We start from the raw sequence: 23490 nt of genomic DNA, 5'->3' as shown, positions 1-23490 counted from the left end.
CTGTGGGACACAGTGAAGAAGCGGGTTTACTGTTTCTTGGATTCCACTTGAAACAACACAAAAAGGGAAGTAGCAATTGACCCCACCTTAACAAAGCTAAAGTGATAGGACTTTAAGTTCCTCATGTTGTTCTTTTTCATTTTCACATCAACAACCCTCTGCTTTCACCCGACCGTTAAATTTTCTCATAGAAGAGTGGGGGCTGGTAAGTGTTCCAACTTCCACCACTTCCTCTGTATCATAATTTATCTACAACCTGCGACAGATTTTTTTCTCTCCTTACTTTAGTCAAATATGCACCAAAGTGTTGGTTTGTGCCATATAAAAAGGGGAAACACTTCGAAAAGAGGCACATTTTGACGGTTCAGAGTGTCACAACCCCCTGGAAACGGAAAGTCTGGTTTGAGATGTGCGGAAGCCAATCATCTTTGCTTTGGCAGACACGACTGGTGTTCAGTGTGAAGCGTGATGCCGCGTTGTACCGTCCTTTTCACCTACACGGTGGCCGTTGGTAAGCAATAAATTTTTCCTACATGCTTTCGGGAAGTTTAGGAAGGACCAGAAAGAGAAAAAATATTTGTGCACATTACTTCAGGTTTGGGAAAGGCGTTTGTATTAGCGCGGGACAAAGCTGAATTGCTGATCCAATAAGAGTTTGCCACTCCTTTGGATTTAAAAAGCAGCGAGTTAGTTTTGGTTTTCTGTTTTTTGGTTTGTTTTTTGTTTATTTTTATTTACTTGTTTTTGCTGCCTTTTGTGTGACGACATTTAAGGAAGATGTACAGTGAAAGTGACTGGGGGCGCAGCAGACATTCCGGGCGTGTCCAATCGACTGTACTTGTTAAATAATATTTAAACTAAGTAAAGTAAGCAGTGTCAGGAATGGGAAACTAAAATGGCCTTAAATTATTAGTGGAAGTGAGTTTTTTTTATTTGCCTAAAATCATAAAATGAAGGCCTCCAAGATATGTTGGGACTTGAAAGCAAGGCTTAAACATTATTGTCAATATCATTATTAATATTTTATTCGTATCAAAGAAATTAAAATAAAGACATCATTTAAGGTCCCTCAGTGACTTCACACATTGTCTGCATATTCATTAAGATCAGATGTATCAGCAACTGCATCATTTTGAAAAGATCGGTCACACGCACACACCTGTCTTCCTGATTAATTCTGCCTCATGTGTCTCTCAAGCGTCACATTATTACACAGTACACTCCCTGACACAGTTACTTACTAAACGTGATTATCATGGTACATTATTTCATATTATTCTTTCTGTATGCAGCTGTTAGTTTGTCCTTTGCTTTCAACCTTGATTTGAGCCATACGGACGTGTATGCTGGCGCAAAAGATGCTTTTTTTGGCTACAAAGTGCTTCAGACCAAAAAGGGGTGAGTCTGAATTTTCAGCTGTCTCTGGTGATGAGAAAACAGTTCTGCATGCATTTGCAGGCTTCCGCTTGTGTGTGACTTTAATAGTCACACAGCTGCACAAATGATCTGACCTTGTTTTATGCTGCTGCTGTCAGTTTTATCACTTGTCAGTTTGACAACAAAATGTCATTCTCATGGCTGTTGTCACATTCATCATCAGGGTAATCATCACTGCACCCTTGCAGAACAATGGCTCTGGATCTGTATGCACACCTGCCTCGCCCAATAGCATGGAACCTTGTTTCAGCCCAAAAGGTATTTTTTGTGTTTTCTAAAGCCACTATTGTGTAAATGTGTACGAATTTTAAGACAATATAAGTATACACATATATAATATCATGTTTTTAAAGAGGCAAAGAAAAGGTAATTTAAAAAAAAATGGAATGTGATGTGATGCTGCCTGTTGACGTCGAGCCCTTTCTATCCTCTTCTTTACGAAACCGGACCGGCCGTATGTGCATATTAATCTCTGTCTGCTCCTGCCTATCAGAGCAGGTGCCTCCCAATAATATAAATAATGAGAGGCAACTTCCTCCGCGGTAGGCAAAAGTGCCACAACTTCAGAATAACACGTAAATAACATCAAACGTGCCTCAAATGAAGCGTGTGAGCGGACATGCTAAGGTTAGCTAAACTTGTTGGATATTACCCTAAATCTGGAGGTTCACCTTCTCTTACCAGAACTCTGTTTCCATGTCTCATTCCCAAGGACGTAACTGGTTTTAATTTGTTTCATTTTAACTGACTTTGGATAAATAAAACCAAGTGAGTTCTGATCACTGAACGCGATCCCCCGGATTTGGGGGTTAAATCCTGCAAGTCCAGCTCATTCACTCGACATTTGATCGCTTGCGGCATCAGATACGAACGTTATCACTTGACATTTCCCTTTCTCACTCAGTGGGCGTTTGTTGATTTGCATAGAGGAAGGGGAAAGGATGAAGTGATGGGTATGAGGGGAATGCAAGGAGGCGGGACTCCAAAGAATCTTTGTTTTGGGAAACATGCTGTGCCCAACTGTGCTTGCTAACGGTGGAACAAATGCTTATTGCCCCTTTAACTAGCAATTAAGTTTTATTTCCTTCTGTTCCTGCAGAAATTACCATCAAAACCTCATCTATACCCATCAAGCACCTTGGCCTGTCACTGGCTAAAGACTCTGTGCATTCCCAATTTACCGTAAGAAGACGACAAACCCTCAAAAAGTACAACCACACAAAACAGACTCACAAACTTTGGGGACAAAATTAATTCAACTTAATCCCATTTTAAAGGTTTCCAGCCCAAGTTTGGTCCACGAATGTTATGAGAGCTCCTACCTAAACAGTGTACTTTACACCATGTCACATGACCTCAAAGACATCTCCTCTATGCCAGTGGCATTTCAAGGTAAAGAACATTATGGGGTAGATGTTGACTACCACCACTGAGTCTACAACGTCACACACTTCTCATTTGTGAATTATGTATCGTTGTCTAGAATGCACAAAGAAGACGGTAAACCTGGTCTTTCTGTTTGATGGGTCAAGAAGTATGACTGAGGATGAGTTTGAAAAAAACAAACATTTCATAAAAGAGATCATGACAAACCTCAGTGGTTCATCCATCAAGGTTGGTGAACTACTGCAAGTATTTTAGGGCTGCATTTGAATGTTGTTACAAAATCTGCTTTTTTATTTTTTGTCAGTTTGCAGCAGTTCAGTTCTCCACCGATTACAAGACAGTTTTTGATTTTAATGACTACACAGCTGGGAATTATGACCATTTACTCAAGAAGGAGCGCCATATGTATGGCCTTACAAACACATATAAAGCACTTACATTTGTGCTGTAAGTTTATCCTCATTATAGAACAATATAACATGAAAAATAACAAATGCCCAACTAAGTTTCATTCCCATATTTTTGTTCCCTTTTTCAGGGAATACATTTTACAAAACCCCAAAGCAGGGGCTTCTCAAGATGCAACTAAAGTTCTTGTGCTGATCACAGATGGAGATCCCAGCGACAGGGACAGAAATAATATTACTCAAAGCTATGACAAAATGAACATAATTCGTTTTGTCATCGGGGTAGGTTGTGATGTTTCTTCAGTTCTTTCTCATTTGTCCAAGTAAGAAAGTTTGGTTAATTACCTAATGTATTGTCTTGGCAATTGCATGTAATACACATGCGAGATCCGTTCTTGGACTGTACTGTATCTGCAGATTAGTGCAACTAAAAGAGCTTCTCAACAACAGGAATAATTTTGTGTTGGCACATTGTTAGTCAGTTAGATCATGTACTTGCAGCAGTAACATCAAATAACGGAGCCAAATGCTGTGCCTAAAATTCCAATGAATCTATACAGTATCTCGTGATTTAAGTTGCATTCTGGTTTCAGGTCAAAGATGCTGATCTCTCCAAATTCAAAACCATTGTATCTGACGAAAGCAGTGCCTTCAAAATAGAGGATTATGCAGGTCTACCACAAATACTGGACAATTTTCAAACAAGGATATTCAAAATAGAAGGTGAACTGAATTAGTTTGGTTTGTTTTACTAAGTTTTAAAACTGTATTTCTCTTGTTTAAAACAACATCATAATGTTTTTCAATTTAGGCTCTACTCATAAACGGGCAGGTGACTTGAAAAATGAAATGTCACAGAGTGGATTCAGCACAGTCTTCCACAAGGTCAGTCCGTAATTCGTCTCTTGGTGTGCCTGTCTGTCTGCCTATGTCTCAAGGTAATCAGATCAAAAAAAAATTCATAAATTCTCCAGATTTTCTGCTTAAATGCAATGAACTGATTCACAGTTGTGGGCAGTATTACAGCCTGCTGCTAGACAATCCAGGGATTTTATGTGTCTGTTTTTAGAAATTAGGAAATTATATTGAAAATTTAAGGTTTGCCTATTACTGCAAATGTGTCAAAAGTTTTAGATTAAACATTACATTCAGATGATACAGATTACTTCATTCTAAATGAATGCACTTTCTTCTTTCTTTTTTTTTTCTTTCTTTTTTTTACACATTATGACTAAATAAACACATCTCTGCCTTCAGGATGCTTTAATTTTGGGTGCAGTTGGATCTAACGGCTGGAGTGGCACACTCATGGAGTATAAAAATGGAAAGATAACCCAAATTGAAGATCCTGATATGGGAATGGACTCCTATCTTGGTATGAAACCAAAAGTTGCCTATTTCTATCTTACTCATCCCACAATTTGAACGATAACTTGTGGCAGTGCAATCTAAAATGAGCCTTTTGTCGATTAGGCTTCTCTGATTTTTAGGTCTTTAAAATAAGAGAATATTCACTAAATGCAACTATCTTAAAGAAGCTTTAAAGCATAGTTATTTGGCCAGGTTTTCAGTCAGGTATTAAATGTTCAGGACCGCCCTACCCTACCCACATAAAATAAATAAATTGGAAATTTGCAGTGCTTACCTGCAAGATGGGATATTTCAAATAGCTGTTGTGAGATCAATGAGATCTCTTTAGTTCTAGAGGTAAAGTCACTAGAATTTTGAGATTATTGCACTGCTGGACAGAAACAGCGCTGCTACAGAAATTTATAGCATTCCTCCAAGCTCTGTAACAAGAACTTTCAGTAAAGTTCAGAAGTCATTCAAAAAGGTAAATGTTTTTATGGTGGTATTTAACATATGATGTCATATCTTTTTGTTTCAGGATATTCGACAGCTGTTGGAGAGATTAATAATGTGACTTTCTATATTGCGGGTGCACCAAGGTCTAACTACAAAGGACAGGTTGTGCTTTTCATGAATGATGGCAAAGACTGGAAGCCGATGAGGAGGATTGATGGAGAGCAGGTACGGCCTGTTGATGCTAATGAAGTTCCCCCTTGAAAAGACGCCCTCTGAACTCACTCGTGCGCAACTGTTGACCTGCACGGCCCCTGATTGTGGTCTTCACTCATACCCTTCATTTAACACTCTATAGAAAATGGTGACAAACTTGTGACATGAAGACACAAGTTGTGTCTTCATGTCACTGATGGTAGAAACACAACTGAGACAACAACCTTAGTTCACATGCACATTTCCTTTTTTAACGGAATTACCACAATTTTGGGGTTTTAGATCGGTTCCTATTTTGGTGCTGAGCTGTGCTCGTTAGATGTCAACTCAGATGGCAACACCGACTTCCTTCTGGTTGGAGCACCACTGTTTTATCAGCCTCAACACGACATAGAAGGGAAGCTCTACGTCTACACGCTGACTGCCAAGGTAAAGCCGCAGCCTCAGTGAGAGCAAAGCTTCAATGTGATCACAAGTATATAACTGTGCACCCATTTTCCCACCGGCTCTAACTTGGACAGGTCGAGGTCTCCAGCGTGCAGAATGTCTCTGCTGCATCAATGAGTCGATTTGGCACCACAATATCCCCTCTAGCAGATCTGAATGGCGATGGCCTCAGAGATGTTGCTGTTGGAGCGCCTCTAGAGGACGACAGCAGGGGGGCTGTCTACATCTACCTGGGGGATAAACAGAGTGGGATACGTAGCACTTTCAGCCAGGTGAGACTTTCTGTGGCCTGGTCCCCCGTTTCAAGGTTTGGTGCAGTGTAGAAAAAGTCACAGCTTTCTGTCGTGCCTGTGGTTTGAGCTGCAAACAGCTACAATATGTCTGTGAACGTTCTTGGCCACACCATAGTACCGTAGTACTTGAAGATTAATTTCTTAACTTAGTCTTCAAGTAAACCCCTGGAATCCTATCGAAATGAAATGGAATTGCCAGGTTGTGGTTGTGGTTAAGCTTCTTTTTTTTATCATTCCAAAGTCACTGTGTATTATCTCCAATAACAAATAAATAAGTGATATTTGAATGTCTCAAAAAGCCACAGTTGACAAGTCTCTGTTATTTCAGAAAATCCTGGGAGAGAAAGTTGAGCCTGAGTTGAGGTACTTTGGACAGGCCATTGATGGCGAAACAGACCTTGGAATGGACGGACTCCCCGATATAGTGGTTGGATCACAGGGCAAAGTCATTGTCTTGAGGTAAGGATGGCAACATCAATGTAACCATTTAAGTACATGTAAAAAAAATTATTTCAGAGAAGATCTACCGTAATATATGACAATGGAAGCAACGTATTCAAGTGAATATTATACAACGTGAAAAGAACAGACTATGGAGAGTAACTATTATCATATTTACGGGAAAATGTACTTTTTCTAAGTATGGTTAGGCCAGCAGGGAAGGCCTTGTAGGCCCTGACAGCCCACCACTACGATAAGTAAATAAAAATATATATATAAAAGTAAAAAATAAAAAATAGCCATTTGCTGATTTGACCTACGTGGAAGCAGCAGTGGTAGGCAAAAAGGTTGACATAACCTGCAAGTATAAAACAATAATCCCGCTGAGAGAGGTAGAGAGAGCTCATCAAGCGCCAAGTTTAAATATCTGCTTCATTTGCTGAATGTGTTTCAGGTCCAGACCTGTCGTCGATGTCAGCGCTCGTCTCACATTTCAACCACACGAGATAAGCACTGAGAATATCGACTGTTCTGTTGGCACAGACTTAAATCTACCAATGGTGACCCTGACAGCTTGTTTTCAAATGAGAGAAATGACAAGCAGCAAGACAGGTTAGACCACGACTCGGTGTTTTGACTCCCATATCCCAGTGCCATATCCCACTAAAATGGTTTTGTTAATCTGCTGCAGGCCTTGTTCATGGACCAAACATATCGTGTACATTTAATGTGGATCCAAAAAGGCAAACAAACCGCGGGTTCTTCGGAAACAGCAACAGAAAAGCCAGAACTATGACTACCTACCAGCTGCTCAGTGCACAAAAAGACACCTGCCTCAACTTCTCCATCTACATGCCAGTAAGACGATTAGATAGATAGATAGATAGATAGATAGATGATGGAATGCAGGGTGACTGTGTTGCAGTTAAAAGCTGCAACAGTATGCAGACGACTCTCCTGTGTTTGTTTACAGAAATGTGTAAGAGACACTCGATCATCCGTCAAGATTGAATTACACTTTTCTCAAGAAAACAGTGAGGACGCAGCTGCAGTCCTCAATGTGGACAGCAACCGGCTGGCTGTTATTGAGGTATGTATAGTGCTGACAAATGTACAATAAGTTGTGGAAACATTTAGGAAACTTATAAATTATAGTTTCTCAAACCTTTCAATTTGAGTAAACTATACAAAGGCATAACACAGGTAAGTGGTGGGTAGGCGTATAGGTATAACAAAAGAGATGAAATTAAGACATATTAACAGAACAGCGACTTGGTCCTGGCAGCTTTTTTGCCTTCACATTGTTGAGAAATCCTACTGAGTCTAATGATTCTTCGGGAACCAATCCATGAATGACTCGGTTCAGTCTTGGCTCAGTTTAAGTGAAAGTAAACAGGCTGTCTTGATTGTTGCTGTTTGCTTTGTTGTATGTTTAACTAACTGTTCTTTACAGGTCCCCTTTCAAAAAGTGTGCCGGCAAAACGACACCTGTATAGCTGAACTTGATGTGAACTTCAACTTCACGTATGTACATCTGGTATTCACTTGAAATGATCAGAAGAAATCGTAGAAGTACTGTTTTATTTCTCCCACTCAGGACTGCAACACTATTGGTGGCAGAGGAAAGTTACTTCAACATCAACATTACGCTGTCCAATCATGGCGATGACTCGTACAACACCAACCTCTCAATGCACTATCCTCAGAGCCTGTCGTTCTCTCAGATGACTCTGATACGGGTGACTAAAGATTCAACTACTTCCTCACTCTACATCAACACCACTGGACTCTGGTGCCAACAAAACATCAAACACTCAAATCTTTTAGAACATTGCTCAGTCTTAGCCGCTTGCATTAGTCTAAGTGTAGAACTGAACCGTATGTGGATGTAAATTAACCTGAGAACTTTGGTAAAAACCACTGACGATTGAGGCAAAAAGCCCTCAGAGTCGTTCTTTCCATGTGAATCTTGTCCTCCAGCACTGATGGAACAGCCGCTGTTTGTGACTAATCACATTGTAGTTTACTTGGACAAGGCAACATTATCTAAAGGACACCATTTTAGTTCAGTATATTTTAAAGGGAAACTGTGTGGTTCCGTCCATGCTCACACTGACTCACTCTCCAGCTAATAACACACTAACACCAAGTGTGATGCACTCATCATCATTACACTCCACCTTGCTTAGAAATAAATGTTATTTTATGTAATATTACGTTTGGAGAACAGCTAAAACCAGGCACGTTAAATGACCAACTCATATCAATGTAAGTGGTTAAAATTGGAAGAGGGAGAGGGAGAAAAGCACAAGTTGAAATGAAAGCGACAGTTTGTAAATGAAACAGTGTCAATATGTTTGAAAACAGGCGACCAGATCAGCACTTCACAGATGTGACGATGTGGAAGGAGTCCTGGACAAAACAACTTGTGGAGTCAGCCTTCCGGTGTATCGCAGCAAATCAGTTGTGAGTCACAACGCACCTTCATTTAATTCAAGAACACTCTGGCATTTACAATAAGAGCAGTTTCTATAACCCTCTATAGAGCCAGCAACCATATCTGGTCACATCCAGATAATTAATATGACACACAGTAATATATTAGTAAAAAGTATGACACGGACTGTTTTCTTGCTGCTGGTTACATGAGCAGGTTTAAGGTGCTTTATTTCTTGGTTCCATGCCGTGACTTGTGTCTGTTTGATTCATGAGAAGTTCCTCATTATTATTGCCCGAAAGAAAATAGTTGTTCTTACAGATGGACAGATGGACAGATAGATAGATAGATAGATAGATAGATAGATAGATAGATAGACAGACAAACAGATAGATAGATACATAGATACATGGATACATGGATACATAGATCTTCTCTGAAGTAAACGTCTCACGTTTGTTTTGTCATCTGTGAAGGCAACATTTTTGGCCTCCTTCTACATCCAGGCTCAAAAGAATTGGAATGACAGCGTTTCCATAACTGTGCATGGAACAAGGTATTCATTTTGTGTAATTCATACAAAAGAGAAAAATAAAGGTTTTCATATGTGATTAAAGCACACTTGGTCGTTACTGATCAATTACTGTTTTTTCGCCCCCAATTTTACAACCTCAGTGAGAACTCAAACTCCAGTGGGACCCAGACAAAAATTATTCCTGTACAATTTCAGATTAAGATGGCTGTATCAATGTAAGTAGACTGGTGACACAAATATTATGTTTTAAAAATAAAAATAAAAATAAAAAAACAACTGTATCTGTGGTATTTAATTGGTAGTGATTGTCTGTGACCATGCTGTCATCTTTCCAGGAGAGAGGACACGGTAACTTATGTCAACTTGACAACAGAGTATCCTGAGCCAAAGAAGATTGCCATCAAATATGTGGTGAGGCTGTGAATTATGTCACAAGTCACAAGCTAAACTAACTATTAGGACACTGAAAGATAGTTAGCATATTCCTGGGATCCACTTTATGGTTACCATTTTATCACGCTATTTACAATGATGGATTATTTTAAGATGTTAAGCAGAAATGTTTGGCTTCCTATCATACTACACAATGCTTGCTAATGTTTTCAAATATTTTTTGGCCATAGTCAGTTAAATCAAAATGTTTAGACCTCCTGCAGAACAAACTAGATGGAGTTACTTCCTCTTTCTCCTTGAACAGATCGACAATCTAGGTTTTAAAGAGTTCCCCGTCAACGTGAGCCTGACCATCCCAACTCAACTCGAACACAGCTTTGAAATGATCAACTATGGCGTCACAGTAGCACAGGTAAGATGGCGTTTGCCACCAAACCGTTTGCACTTGATGCGGCCTAAAGTATTCCAGGCAATGATAGTGGTCTTTCCTTTTTTCAAAAGAACAAAACTCAATGTAAGAAAGAGGCCAAGGTGGATTCTGAGGTAGGTACAACATTTGCAATGAGAAGCCCTTGCCTAAGCTTTTGCTGAAACTGTAGCGCTCTGTCTTAAAGTTCTGCACACAGGAGAAAAGCTGTACATCCATCACGTGCGACACCTTTGTCCTGGAAAAAGAGTCGACCACCGAGATCGAGCTGTCAGGAGACATGCACTTTAAGGATCTCAAAGATCTCGCAGAGGCAAGTAGCAATGTTAACACAGCATTCACTAAGACTCCATTAATGTATCAGTAACTGAGATGTTCCCCCTTTTGCAGAACGTGGATTTTTTTAAAAGATTTACAGGCGACAGTGGCACCGTTCAGTTTAAAAGTTTAATGCACGTTTATTATGACAAACAAAAGTACGTGCTGGATTCTCGCAAACAGGTGTGTTGACGTTAGACAACAGCAAAACTTTTTCATCTTCATCACAAATTCTTGTCTATTAATAGAAGAATGAAAATTATCTCACACAGGGGGATTTGAGTGTCAACAGTGAAGTGTCAAAATGGGTAAGATCTGCTTGTAGCATCTTGCGTTTCTTCATTCTGTCACAGTCTATTTCAGTTCCTCATTCACAACAGCATTGCCAAAGCAAAGTTTTTCACTTTTGCTGCTTCACAGCATGAGATTCGGGTCGAGTTCATTATATTGCCTCATGAACTGACTATCAAGGCTACAGGAGCTGGACTGGGATTCCTGCTTCTAGTGATATTGACAATCATAATGTTGAAGGTGAGGTTCATTTCACATGGATTTTTGTGTTTGTGAAACACAATTCAAAAATGAAGTGCTCTTCTTTGTGAAGTAGCTGACTGAATAATAGCAAAAATACGAAAGAAACCCAAACAAATTGTTGATTCCTTTCAGCTCTAAAATGTGATTAAAAAAAAACCCAATTTCTTCTGTTTTTGTCACCAGCTGGGCTGTTTTAAGAGGAGAAAATTTGATAACATGGAAGAAACTGCTGAAACTGCTGCCCAGGCCGCCCCTCTCGAGTCTGACGGCAAGCAATCCAAAGAGACTGAGAGTAAATCTGAAGAGGTCACAGCACTTCTCAATGTTGATGAGGCAAACGGGAATGACACGCCCACAGACTTAAAGCTGGAACTGGACTGAAGTACAAGTCCTCCAGTGTCAGCAGCTACGGTGAGGCTGCCTGAACCTGAGTCAGTTTACTGTTTACATGGTCTTGTTACAGTTCAGATCTGTGAAACTTTAAAGGGAAAAAAATAGAATTGAGTCACTCAACCCATGTGGTGGAAATCCAGCCGAACTGTAACATGGTACTGCAGTTGTAATTTCTGGTTTGTATTAAAGATGTAAACATGGTCTGTCATCAAATATTGCACAAAACTTTGCTAAACGAATCCTCACTTTATCCGAGAATTGTACTGGTGAAAAGTAGACCATGTATAAGTGTGAAGCTCTTGAAATTAATATTGCATTTTGTCCCAGTTTCGCCCTATGACAGCTGGAATAGGCTCCAGCAGACTGAGTTCAGGAACACGCGGGTATTGAAAATGGATGGATGGATGGATGGATGGATTTTGTCCCAATTTAATTCTATTAATCTTTTGTAAGCAGAGGAACATCAAGTGTTATCACAAACACATTAAACAAGTTTTAAAACATGCCATTTTGTTCATGTTGCATGCACGTTTGATACTTGCCACCATTTAAATCAATCATCAGTCTGAAAACAATCAAATAAGTCCTTGTATATCTGTGTATTTTCTTGTGTTTCAATCTATAATTTTCAAATTTGTTCACTCACTATTTTGATTTTAAATGATTCTTTTGGGGCATAGAGAGGGGATAATGTTTATTTGGCTCTCGCAATATTGGCACTCCTCACACAAAAGTAGGGGCTTACTTAAAGCTATAAAAAGAATATAAAATCATAGATATTATATTTCATAATATATTTCATCATATTTTATTTTTTTCATTTTCTGAGGTATTTTGAATGCTTTCACACATGCAAATAACTTTTGTATGTTGCAAAATAAAATACACATTTCATCAAAGTTTTGGTTGACAATTGTTCATTTGTCTGTGTCTTATCTGTCTGTATGTTCGTATGTCCTTAAAAAGTTGTGAAATAGAAAATCAGCCTATATTTTTGTGTGGCGTGGCATAACGGACAATCCGTTTGATGTTCTTGGATTCTGCATTATGATTCACACTAATGTGTTTTTTTTTTTTGAAGAAATGCTGTTATTTGGGCAAAATTACAGCATTAGAAAGTTAACATTTTTATCAAGATTATCAAAAGCACTCTATATGTAGTGATTTATAACAGAAAGATCCGTGGAAAACCATATGATATTTCAGTCTCCAATTACTGAAACCTTTTTATTTTTTTAATTAAAAAAAGCGCTCCTATTTTTTTTTCCTTCCTCCAACCAACAAAAAGATGTCCTCCTCGTTGAGCTTACCATGCTCTCGGAAGACGACATAGTGACAGTCCACTACAGGAAGAACATCAAGTACTTGGCAGGGGAGTGCCTAAAGCCTGTATGGAAATCAAGGGTTTTCCCCCTGGAGGTACTAAGTTGGTGCAAATCTGTGAAAGGCCACGAAAAAGCTGGTAGAGGAGGCCAGGAGAGAAGAATTTACTCCCACACACAGCTTGCTACCTGGTCGATAGACACACTCTGTTGAAGTTGGTGTCATTTTTCAATTATTTCTTTATTTTGAAATCCTTGACACTTTTTAGGCTGGTTCCTATTTTTGTGCGGAGCTGTGCTCATTAGACATCGACACAAACGGTGACATCGACTTCCTGCTGGTTGGAGCTCCATTGTTCTACCAGCCTCAACGCGACGGAGATGGGAAGGTCTACGTCTACACGCTGACTGACAAGGTAAAAGCCACGGTCAGAACCAGAGTGAGCAAAGCTTCAACAAGGTCACAAAGACATAACCCTGCAATGGTTTCCCTTCCTGCTTTCACTTGTACAGGTCGAGCTTGACATTGTGCAGGCTGTCACTCCTACGTCAATGGGCCGGTTTGGCACCTCGATATCCCCTCTAGCAGATCTGAATGGCGACGGCCTCAGAGACATTGCTGTTGGAGCCCCTCTAGAGGATGACAGTAGGGGGGCCGTCTACATCTACCTGGGAGACAAACAGAGTGGGATACATAGCACTTTCAGCCAGGTGAGACTGAAAAAGGAAAGTCTCTCTGGATGAAGATCACGCTGCTCTTGTATACTGATGATCACACGCTAAATCACCAGTGGAGTCTTGAGTGGTGTGTAAACATGTTGGAAAGCAAGCAATGTGTCAACCATTCTTTTTGAAGGCAGAATCCAATCAATCAATGCACCATTTGTTGGAGGAATTACCGACCAGTGGAGATTCACAGACGTGTGACCTCACACATTCTCACTTAATCAAACCTGACTTGGGCGTACAAACAAAGCATGAAATGGTTACTAACATTTTCATTGGCTGTTGCCGGGATGTCTCACAGTGAAGCAGATTTGGGATATTTTTGAGAGTGCTGCCAGCTCTCTCAGTAGCCAAATATTTATCTTTCATTTAAACTCACTATGCACTGCTTCAATCAACGTTTCTGTGACCTTCCAGAGAATCATGGCGCAACAAATACACCCTGACCTGAGGTTTTTTGGACAGGACATTGATGGGAACAAAGAAGAGAATAAACTCTCAGAAATTGTGGTCAGATCAGAATTCTCCACTATTGTCCTACGGTAGTGTAGTATTGTTGGTCCAAAAACTAAATCCATCAAATGTACTTTCCATCACATGGCTGTGGCTCAGTTAACGGAAATTATGTATTTCAGCTCCAGGCCAGTAGTGAATGTCGAAGCGCACATGTCGTCTCAACTCATGTTGATCAACACAGATGGAGATCTGCTAACGTCTGAATTAAGGGTCTGCTTTACAATTCAAGAGACCGAAAACAGCAGCCCAAGTAAGTATTGGATGAGCATGACAGTGGATGACAGTAAAACTTCACCTAATTTTTAGTGGAACGTATTGTTAAAAATTTAAAATGTAGAGGTCCCTTTATGCAAAATTAACTTTTAACCACCCTTTACTTCTTTCGCCAACTTTGCTTCTGTGAGAGTGATGTAAGAGAGACAGGGATGTCATTTATGTTACAGTTCCCTTCCAATTACAAAGCACACATATTTGCAGGAAGCTGTGAACATGCGGCGTTTTCTGCAAAACACTGCACTACAGATTTTCGAGGACTATTCCTTAAATAACACCTATCCACCAAAGACCAGAATGAAAAGGAGCATAATAAAAGAGCTTTTAAAATAACCCGTTTGTCTAATCATAACATTTGAGTTTGGCCATCATCAACACACCCCTGGTCATGAGATTTGTGATTCTGACTTAATTAATATAAATTACTTGCCATTGATCTGCAAAATGAGACAAGTCAAGGATTCTAAAGAACAATTACCAGGAACTTCACCTCTACCTTGGTACTAAGGAACAAATTCACCTGCATCCAGCGGGAGGTCTACATGCTTGTAAGTTATTCACCATACATGTTTTAAAGTGCCACCACCTCTCACTACATCTGTGTCTGCTTGAGTCAAGAGTCCAAAAAGCCTTACTTGCCTGTTCCACAATTTCTAAGTTGTGATCTTTTCTCAGTTATTAAACAGTTAGCAAACAAGCACCAAGCAGACATGAAGCCAGAAACCCTTCCCCATCTTTTAAGACATGAAAAATTAGGTGTACACCTTGGATATCTTTGGCCGAATAGCAATAATTGCCTAAGTCATTTTTTGGCCAAATTGCGATATCTGCCTACCTTTACCAATGTGACGCTAAAAAAGAAGAAGAAAGTGTTTTCTCTTGTTTTCAGAAAACGTTCAAATATGATTTAGGTAACTATACTATTGAGCTAACGATATGCTTTTTTTTTTTTCAAACCATACCTTTGACAAGGACACGGACAAGGTATGTGATAATAAAAAATGAAAATAAAAAAGTGCATCTGAATTTGTTTGAGTTTTGTTAATTTTTTGTTGTGCTTTATTACAGCTTATTTTTAAATGTAACGCTGAGAAAAGAGACACCTGCACTGTGCAAAAACCAAAGGGGTTAATTCAAGTAACACAAAAACAGACGCATTGGACAGCCTCTACATATATTCCACTGCTTTCTCTAACAATGTAAGACCAACTATGCATTGCAATAAATATTTACAATATCAACAATACAATCACTGACAATCTTCCGATATAATAATGTGGTTTCTGCGACAAGGGGGGTTAACATCAAAACAAAAGAGAAAATTTGAAACAGATCACAACTGATTGTGCTTTTCAATACTGCAGAAAAAAAGATGATGTTTGACAGACATTAGTCTGTCAGTTCATAAAAAAGTAAAAAAGGGTCCTCATTATGCAACTACTTCAAATATATACAAATAAAAATTAGTGTTGATGAATTTCCGACACGTTTCCGACTTTACTGTCCAGTGTGCGAAACTGCAGCGTCAAAAGTCCTGAAAAGATTTCTGAACGGTGTAGCGTCTGCAGCTGTGTTGGCGCACGCTGCTCTCTCGGTTGCACGCTTCCCCTCCGGTCGGATGCGATGACACGCTGGTGGCGGCGCCGTTGTGTTGGTTCCCAGTGGCGACGAGTGTGCACCCGGGTCTCTGACCTGGCGTTCAGGCCCAGCGGGGCTGCTGAGGCTCGGCTGCCCTGTTGCCTCCGCTGAGATGCGAGATGTGTGATGCGAGGTTTCTCGCTCTCCGTGGCGTGCAGACGTTTCTTCTGTAGACTGGTTGCTGACATTGCCGGTCTGAGGAGGAGGTCGGGGCGGAGAAAGTGTGATTCTGGATCCTTCTGGCTGTGAGCCTGCAAGCTGACTTGCGTAGCTGACGACTAAAGCAATGTTTGCGTTGTTTGAGTTAACAAATTGCAATTAATTTATTAATTTTTGAAATGTGAAAAAGTGTTTCAAAAAAGGCGTTGTATATTATGGAGCCATCGAGCAGAGGCGTGGGCAAACTACGGCCCGGAGACCATATGTGGCCCGTGAAGCTTTTTTATTCCAGCCTGCCGAACTTGAAATTATATTAATAATGGGTGAGTAACCAAATAGCTGGGTTTCATCAAGTCTTTCAGTGTTCTAAGAGTCATTTCATTAAAGGGCCTAATACCATTGGGTTTCAAAGACAGATCATTTGTTGTAACGCTTTTGTTCATTTTCAATTGACATTAAAGCACAAGTTTTCTAGACATCCCATGATATTTTCTTTCTCCTTTGAGGTGGGTCTCCAAAAAAAAAAACCCAACTCTATCCATCTGTCAAATTTTACAACCCACTGTGGCCCACAAGGGAAACAGTTTGCCCACCAGTGGTCTGGTATCAGCAGTGAAGATCTCCAAAACACTGCCACTCACACCACAACATGTCATAGAATAAAAAAAAACATGCACCGTGAAGCTGAAAGACAATTGTATTCCTTCTCCCTTCACCTGTTCATCTGCCTCCATCTCTCTCATTCCTCTGCATCCTCTCCTCTCAAACCAACTAACTAAACGTCCTTTTTCACAACTACCATGCGCTGACCTGCTGGTGTCCTCACTCCTCATCCATTCGAGAGAAATACACTTGTGTTTACTTGTAATGAACTTGAGGATCATACCGTGTAACTGGCTGTTTAATGTTATTTTACAATCGGAGCATCCCTACAGTGCTGACATTCCTCGGTGCTTATTTCAACCATGCCATCCATGAAAGCACAAACCTCAATGCAATTCTTTTGTGCGCCATTTCCTCTGCTCTCCGTCTGTCGCCTCCCAACGACAACTTGGCTGCTGCTTTGGTCCCCACGTCCTAAAGTTAACCAAAAAGGACAACAAATCAGTTATAGATTCTATTGGGTTGGTGACGCGAACAAAGCCGTGCAATTCACCGCACCAGAGGGGGCGCTGTTCCCACCACAGTCTTGTTGATACGGGCTCAGGCACAGGAACAGAGTCTTCAGGACTGACTTTGCTGGGGCAGCTTCTGCAAGCACACATGTAAAAGATATTAACAAATCTGAACAAGATTTCTTTTTTTAGTACTTGCAACAATGATGCAACCCATTGGTACCTTTGTGGGACGCGACGTCTGACGGCTGCTTTTGAGTGCCATCAGAGAGTGCAGCCGTACCTGAAAGCGCCACCTGGTGCTCTGGGGGCTGATTTGCACATTTGTGAGACCTTTGCCTCCTTGCTTTGGGATTAGGAGACTTTTCTTCAGCCTTGGCCTGCAGCGAAAGAGACATCTCTACATTGGATGAGCTTCTGTGGACCTCCGATGAGCCAGTGGGGTTGTCGTCTGACTGTGGGACAGGTGCAGCGTCGGCAGGGGCAGCGGAAAGGCTGAGAGAGGATCCAGCAGCAACAGCTTTATCCTGTTTCCACGTTTTTAGGTGTTCACTCTGGCATCGTGTCGACTTTGAAGCGGGACACGACGACACAGCCGAGTTATTAGGAGACGAGGAACTGATTGAATCTGCCGCAGGCAGCAGGTTTGCCATTAGAGGGGCTTTGAAAAGGCTGTGGAAGAGTTGCGTCGGCGTGTTTTTACATTCAGCAGCCGAGTCACTACATCTTGTAAGTGGACTGTCGCATCCTGCTCCGGACTCAGAAATGTTTGTGGTTTTCAGGTCAAATTTGGAACTGAAACGTTTCGAAGAGCTGTGTGAGTCAGCTGTCAGGACGGAAAACTTTGAAGAGGCCCCCTCTCTCGACAACATACTGCTCTGCTTTGCTTGCTCCGCAACAGTGACACCTTCACTTGCAACACTTGAAGAGCTCTCGATGTCATTAGACACATTGTCCAACTTGACTTTATAAGTAGAACTTTGAGCAGAGTTGGAGCACAGCCAACCATCTCTCTGTTGCTGCTGGTGATCCCTGAAGGCCTGAGAAGGTTTCGTCCAGTTCTTCGAATTCAGATCTTTGGACAACATCACGGATGTCAGGCTATTTTCCTGTGATTCACTCTTTTCTTTGGCTGAACCTTGGACTTGGGAGCTTTTCGGTGGACCGGCAACTTCGCCAGCCTTTATTGGTGTGAATGATACAGTTTGTGTATCAGGAGTCCTCGTCATGTGCCCCGAGTTATAACCTTCAACTGACTTTAACGAGTTGAGAACGGCATCAACAGAATACGGGGCTTGTGTCTGATCTGTGGGCTTAGGCGTGCCGCTGGAAGAGAGGGGAACAAATTCTTTACCTCCTGGAAATGTAAACAAATGAGTGGATGGTCTGAAGAGCTGAGGTCCCAGAACAGCTTCAACAGAGTAACAAACTGGCTCTGGCGAATCTGGCTTAGCCGCTGGGGGGCTCTGAGCTTCAACAGAATCCACCTCCTGGGGTTTATCAGTGCCCATGGTCAGTTCACATTTTAAATCTTCAGTCTGGGAAGTCAGGGGTTCCTCCACAGTCTTACCATCATCACTGCTTTTGTAGAAGTTAGGCCTGCAGATGGAGATAGAAGTAGATTCAGGTTGATCATACTTTTAAGAGTTGTGTGTTGAATGCATTACTAGAATCTCGTTAAGAACTACTGTATTCTAGTCGAATTGCATATGGTGCAGCTGAACTGAACTGTGCAGTTTGCCTGAGCTGATATGACCCCAGTGGAAAAAACAAGTGCAAACTCTAGAGCTGCTTGCAAGAGAAGAGAAGAGTAGAGGGCTGCAGGAAGTGGAGCCTTCACCTGCCATTTCCTGTTGTGGTGACTGTGAGAGAAGATAACAAGTCATAGCTGATGAAATGAGTAAGCAGAGAACAAGAGTATCAGCTTTGTCACCTCCTGTGCATCTCCTTCTCTCTGCAGATCACTTCTCATGAAATGCATTCTCAACATTTCCAATACCGGAACTGATTTACGTTTAGCTTTGGTTCACTAGTTAGTCTGTTTGACGTATGCTGACAGATGAAACAATGTATCCCACCAAGGATGCATCCAAAGAAGCGGGCTAAGGGGTGGGAAGACAGTGTCTTAGACAAAATCACATCAATGGAATAAGTAAGTTGCCCGATATTAGGGCTGGGCAATTTTGGACAAAAATAAAATCCTGATTGTTTTTCTCTGAAAACTCAATTTTCAATTTGAAGTTTTGGTAAAACTAGAAAAGACAGTTGAATAATTAAAGTTCAAGTATTTCATCTTTACTTTTAAAAGTACATAATTTTAAAAGAAATAGCAAAGAAATTTCCCTGTTGGGAGTGAAGTGCAACTGAAAGATACTGTAAATCCTCCTTGGGTTTAGTAAAGCGACAACATTTACAGTCTTCTTGACCAAACAAAGATGAATCCCTTGGGATAAATGAAGTGAGAATCTCACTTTCACCAAACTTCACTTGAAAATCAACAGGTTCTTCAGAAACAAACAAGATGAAGTTGCCTTATTTGGGAACAAAGTGAAAACTTAAGAATCAAACACAAATGAATCCCCCTGTGGATAAAGTGGCAACCTGAACTGTCTTTCACCAAGCATCACTTTAAGATAATAAAGGGTTTTTCTAAGTGCAAAACTTTCACATTTCATAAAATAACTAGGAGGCGCACAGCCCAGAAGCATGCAAGAGGAAAATAAATTTTAAGAGTTTCCTCTTCTTTTTTTTTTTAACATCGTCTTAACCAATAAATCTGTTTTCGATTTAAAATTGATTAATCACACAGCCCTCCCCGATACACACCTGAGCGGCTGCAGGAATAAATCAGGTAACTTGTTTGTGTCCAAAGTGACCGACTGTTCTGCATCCACAGGGGCTCCTGCAGGCCTCTGCTCAGCTGCTTTGGCCTGTTCATACAGGTCTATGTCCCTTTTTATAGCCTGAAAGCAGCAGACGTGAACATCGTCAAAGATGATGACGCTACAGCCTTTGTTAGACCATTTCCATGAAGACACTTTCAAAGAAGAATACCTCCTCCAGTAGCTTGCTGGTAACGTCGTTGAGCGGATCGTGGGAAAACCTGCAATTTGCTTCTTGAAGGCATCTTCCACCTCGATGGAAGAACCTACAGGGGAAGGACTGTGGAGCAGAGTGAAGGAAAACTAAGATACCTGCGTAGTGCAGGTGATGTTGCATTTAAAAATGTCAATACAGTTTTGGAATCCATAAATCTTAAATAGGTTTGAATAGCTTCAATTTTGAGCCATACAGCCGTAAAACGGTGAAAGGATATTATGCATGTACGGGCAGCTGTCTCCTTTCAAGCAGAAGCCCTGGATGTAGAACTTGCAGGACAATTTGATGAGATCGTTGTAGCCCTGCACATGTTTCAGCTGACAGTCATCACCCTGCAGAAAGATGGAGAAAAGCAGGAAAAGAGAATAAATATGAAGGTGCTTTGGTGCACAGCAACTATATTTGTTCATCCGTGTCAGAGTGGCTTGAACAAAGAAACAAATAAAGCATTTGATGCTCTGGACATACCTTGATGCACTTTCTTTGAAGGAAATGTCGACAGAGTAACTGCCCGTCCACCTCCACGGCATTCTGGTCCTTGAACTCCTGAGTCATGAACCTTGGTCGTTCTTGGAAGGCCTAAGGTGCCAACAATTTTCTTTAATAAATGATGCATCCACTTTAAGGGAAGCGGAAACTTGTAGGCTTGCTCAAAGAATTTGTAGATTCAAAATCTGATATCTATATTTCACTTCATGTCAACTCAACCAACTACTCTGTACTCATTGCAAAGGTTCCATTTTCATCAAAGAAAAAGCTGCAGAACACAAAGGTTTTGCTTTATGAAACAGTACTCACTAGTTGCAGGTTAGAATAACATTGGAAAATGAGAAATAAAACTGGTGTTTACAAAAGCCATTTAGTGCTTAAATTCAAATCAAATTTACAAATGTTTTTAGACTGAAGGGTTTGTTTGCACATTTTGAGTTTTCACCAATCTTGTGCTCAGGTTCATGGAACTTGTTCTGTCTAAAGGCTTTCGTAATGTGAGGAATGACTAGAGAGATGGAAATGGAATATTGTGTATCTTCCAAGTCTTTTAGTGACGTGAGAGGCTAACAGGGAATCTGGTCAATCTGAACAGCTGCTTTGCCAAACAACATTAGTTTATGTTGGTGTTTTACTCACCTGATTACCATGCTTTCCGTTTCCACCTTTACTCATGAAACGAGGCCAGTGGCTTTTTCCTCTCGCACCCTGATTTTTCTGCCCATCATACTTGTTATTGTTCTGCACTTTTTTCCTTTTGCCATTGCTTTTATTTCTAGAGTTGTGTTTCTGACACATGTTACGGTCGCCAAAGTTGTCTTTGCAGTTCTGCCACGAGTGTTTGCTGACGGGGACACTTTCATGTGTCCCGTCAGTATTAGGGATGTTGTGGCGCTGGGTGGTGAAGTCGTATCCAGCTGCATTGTTTATTCTGGGTTTGCCATCTTGATAACATTGCTTCTGTGGGGAACACCATGCAAGAAACAATTATTTTTTAAAGGATCAATTAGGTGATGTTGGACAGAATCTAATTTTCAACAAAGCTGAACATTTTCTAATTCCCTAAAGAGGTTAAGAATTAGGTTGACCTTCACTGTATGATTTTAAACGCCCATTTAACAAATCTTAGACGAAATAATAATCAAAATGACATTTTAGGCTGCCTTGCAGTCTTGCTCACCTTTGGAAACGGGCCGCTTTGTTCCCAGTGGGCCTTTCTCTTCCCGGGTTTACCTGGTCGTCCTTTCTCATTGACGTTCCTACTGAACCAAAAAAAGTAAATGAATTCACAGAAGAGAAGCTACTGTGGACAGAATGTTCATCTGGCATTTAAATACCTGCATGTGGAGGCAAGCTGAAGGTCCGCACTCTTATCCTCGACAGCAGACAAACTTGCGAACAGGTTTGCGAAAACCATCATGGACGTGCAGCTGATAAGTTGTTTCTTTCCCAAAATACTCGGAAAATGTAGGAGTGTGTAAATACAACAGACTTCATGGAAGACTTCCTGACGCCTGCTGACACTGAGACTTCATGACAACAAACGCTGTGTCGCACTCTTACAACACACAGGCAGAATGCGAATACAGCTGACCTGCTTAACTGCTGATGTTCTGGAGAATACCGAAAATGACATTAATTCCAACGACAAACCGTTATCTGCTGGATTTACGTTCACATGGCTACTTTCAACCTGCTTTCAACGTTCACTTTACCTCTTCTTCCGCGTACGAAAGAAACGTCATGCGCCTTAAGTACTCTGATAGGCTGCAAGGGAAAAGTGGTCCGTTCTGTGCCCTGATTGGCTCCCACAAATTTACGGTCCGGAACCTTCACACAGGGTGTCTGGCACCACCTAGTGGTAGTATTTTGTCTGTTCGGTCTGTCTCATGACATAAACGCGCCAACAGTAGATAAATTAGCTTTGATTTTTTTCTTTCTTTGTGTATTTATTTTTGTGTTCCGTTTTCTTCCTTGTATATCGATCTGCTGCACTTGTAAACTTGCACTGTGTAAATTGTTTTGTATGTCGTAAATAAAAGTTTTTTTTCTTTTCAGAATCAGAATCAGCTTTATTGACCAAGATTGTACATGCCAAAAAGGGAATTAGACTCCGGTTTGTTTCTGTTCTCTGTACGTAGACTTAAATAACTAACAAAAGTAAACAAAAAAATTAAAAATTAAAACATGTATGTATATATATATATATATATACAAGTATACATCAACATATGCAACATATACCTGTATATAAAAATATATACATGTCTACATGTTTACTGTAACAAGAAAAAGAAAAACAAAACAGTACAAGGTAGAGCGTGGTTGTTGAAAATGTAGTGCAGTATAAACAGCATAAACAGGTGAGCAGGATATGATGGGTTATTACACAGTGATTACTCTGAGTGTCTACGAATAATGAGAGTTTATCAGAGCAACAGCCTGGGGGAAGAAACTAAAAGTTTTTCAGTGACAAACACTTTCTGAACATTTTTTTTTCTCTCTTCGGAAGCAAAAGAAAAAATATTCTATAATCAAATGGATATTAGACATCATGTTTGTCTCAACACCCCTGATATTTTGGATTTTGTCAAACAATATTTCCACATTTCCCTCCAGGGATCTTTTTAATTAAGTTGGTAGTTCACATCATGTACAAGAAAACACCATGTGATGTAGATACACT

At 40.5% G+C, this 23490-nt stretch overlaps 2 protein-coding genes across 12 annotated transcripts; one reads left to right on the top strand and one right to left on the bottom strand.

The window, feature by feature from the left end:
* The first annotated feature begins 60 nt into the window (after positions 1–60).
* On the top strand, positions 61–14852 carry LOC142894506 (integrin alpha-L). 7 transcript variants are annotated; one of them, XM_076035606.1, is made up of 34 exons: positions 61–205; positions 289–511; positions 1293–1398; positions 1601–1695; positions 2537–2619; positions 2715–2829; positions 2921–3051; positions 3128–3270; positions 3362–3512; positions 3824–3953; positions 4042–4115; positions 4488–4605; positions 5119–5261; positions 5532–5678; positions 5771–5968; positions 6318–6448; positions 6885–7042; positions 7122–7288; positions 7404–7520; positions 7884–7954; positions 8028–8169; positions 8798–8896; positions 9344–9423; positions 9543–9617; positions 9738–9813; positions 10100–10207; positions 10297–10338; positions 10410–10535; positions 10613–10723; positions 10813–10848; positions 10961–11071; positions 11258–13205; positions 13303–14057; positions 14151–14852. In XM_076035606.1, the coding sequence occupies exons 2-32, from the start codon at positions 469–471 to the stop codon at positions 11453–11455; spliced, it is 3525 nt and encodes a 1174-aa protein (XP_075891721.1). In that variant the 5' UTR covers positions 61–205; positions 289–468; the 3' UTR covers positions 11456–13205; positions 13303–14057; positions 14151–14852. The 7 variants fall into 7 exon arrangements, with proteins under 7 accessions (XP_075891721.1, XP_075891718.1, XP_075891717.1 ...); XM_076035603.1 differs by lacking the exon at positions 1293–1398 and having other exon boundaries at positions 62–205; positions 11258–12886; positions 13059–13205; XM_076035602.1 differs by lacking the exon at positions 1293–1398 and having other exon boundaries at positions 62–205; positions 11258–12981; positions 13059–13205.
* A 558-nt stretch (positions 14853–15410) lies between these two features.
* Positions 15411–22539, bottom strand: LOC142894583 (uncharacterized). 5 transcript variants are annotated; one of them, XM_076035608.1, is made up of 11 exons: positions 22142–22539; positions 21985–22066; positions 21444–21764; positions 20784–20894; positions 20533–20647; positions 20271–20380; positions 20043–20179; positions 17440–18815; positions 17263–17352; positions 17090–17178; positions 15411–16220 (listed from the first exon to the last, which is right to left on the bottom strand). In XM_076035608.1, the coding sequence occupies exons 1-11, from the start codon at positions 22222–22224 to the stop codon at positions 15768–15770; spliced, it is 2967 nt and encodes a 988-aa protein (XP_075891723.1). In that variant the 5' UTR covers positions 22225–22539; the 3' UTR covers positions 15411–15767. The 5 variants fall into 5 exon arrangements, with proteins under 5 accessions (XP_075891723.1, XP_075891725.1, XP_075891724.1 ...); XM_076035610.1 differs by having other exon boundaries at positions 17500–18815; XM_076035609.1 differs by having other exon boundaries at positions 21985–22063.
* Between the last annotated feature and the right edge of the window lie 951 nt (positions 22540–23490).

The sequence above is a fragment of the Nelusetta ayraudi genome, unplaced genomic scaffold, assembly GCF_046127955.1.
Source record: "Nelusetta ayraudi isolate G7.1 ecotype Tasmania unplaced genomic scaffold, CSIRO-AGI_Nayr_v1 ptg000004l, whole genome shotgun sequence".
In the NCBI taxonomy this organism is placed as follows: domain Eukaryota; kingdom Metazoa; phylum Chordata; class Actinopteri; order Tetraodontiformes; family Monacanthidae; genus Nelusetta; species Nelusetta ayraudi.
This window is presented reverse-complemented; position numbering and strand designations above follow the sequence as displayed.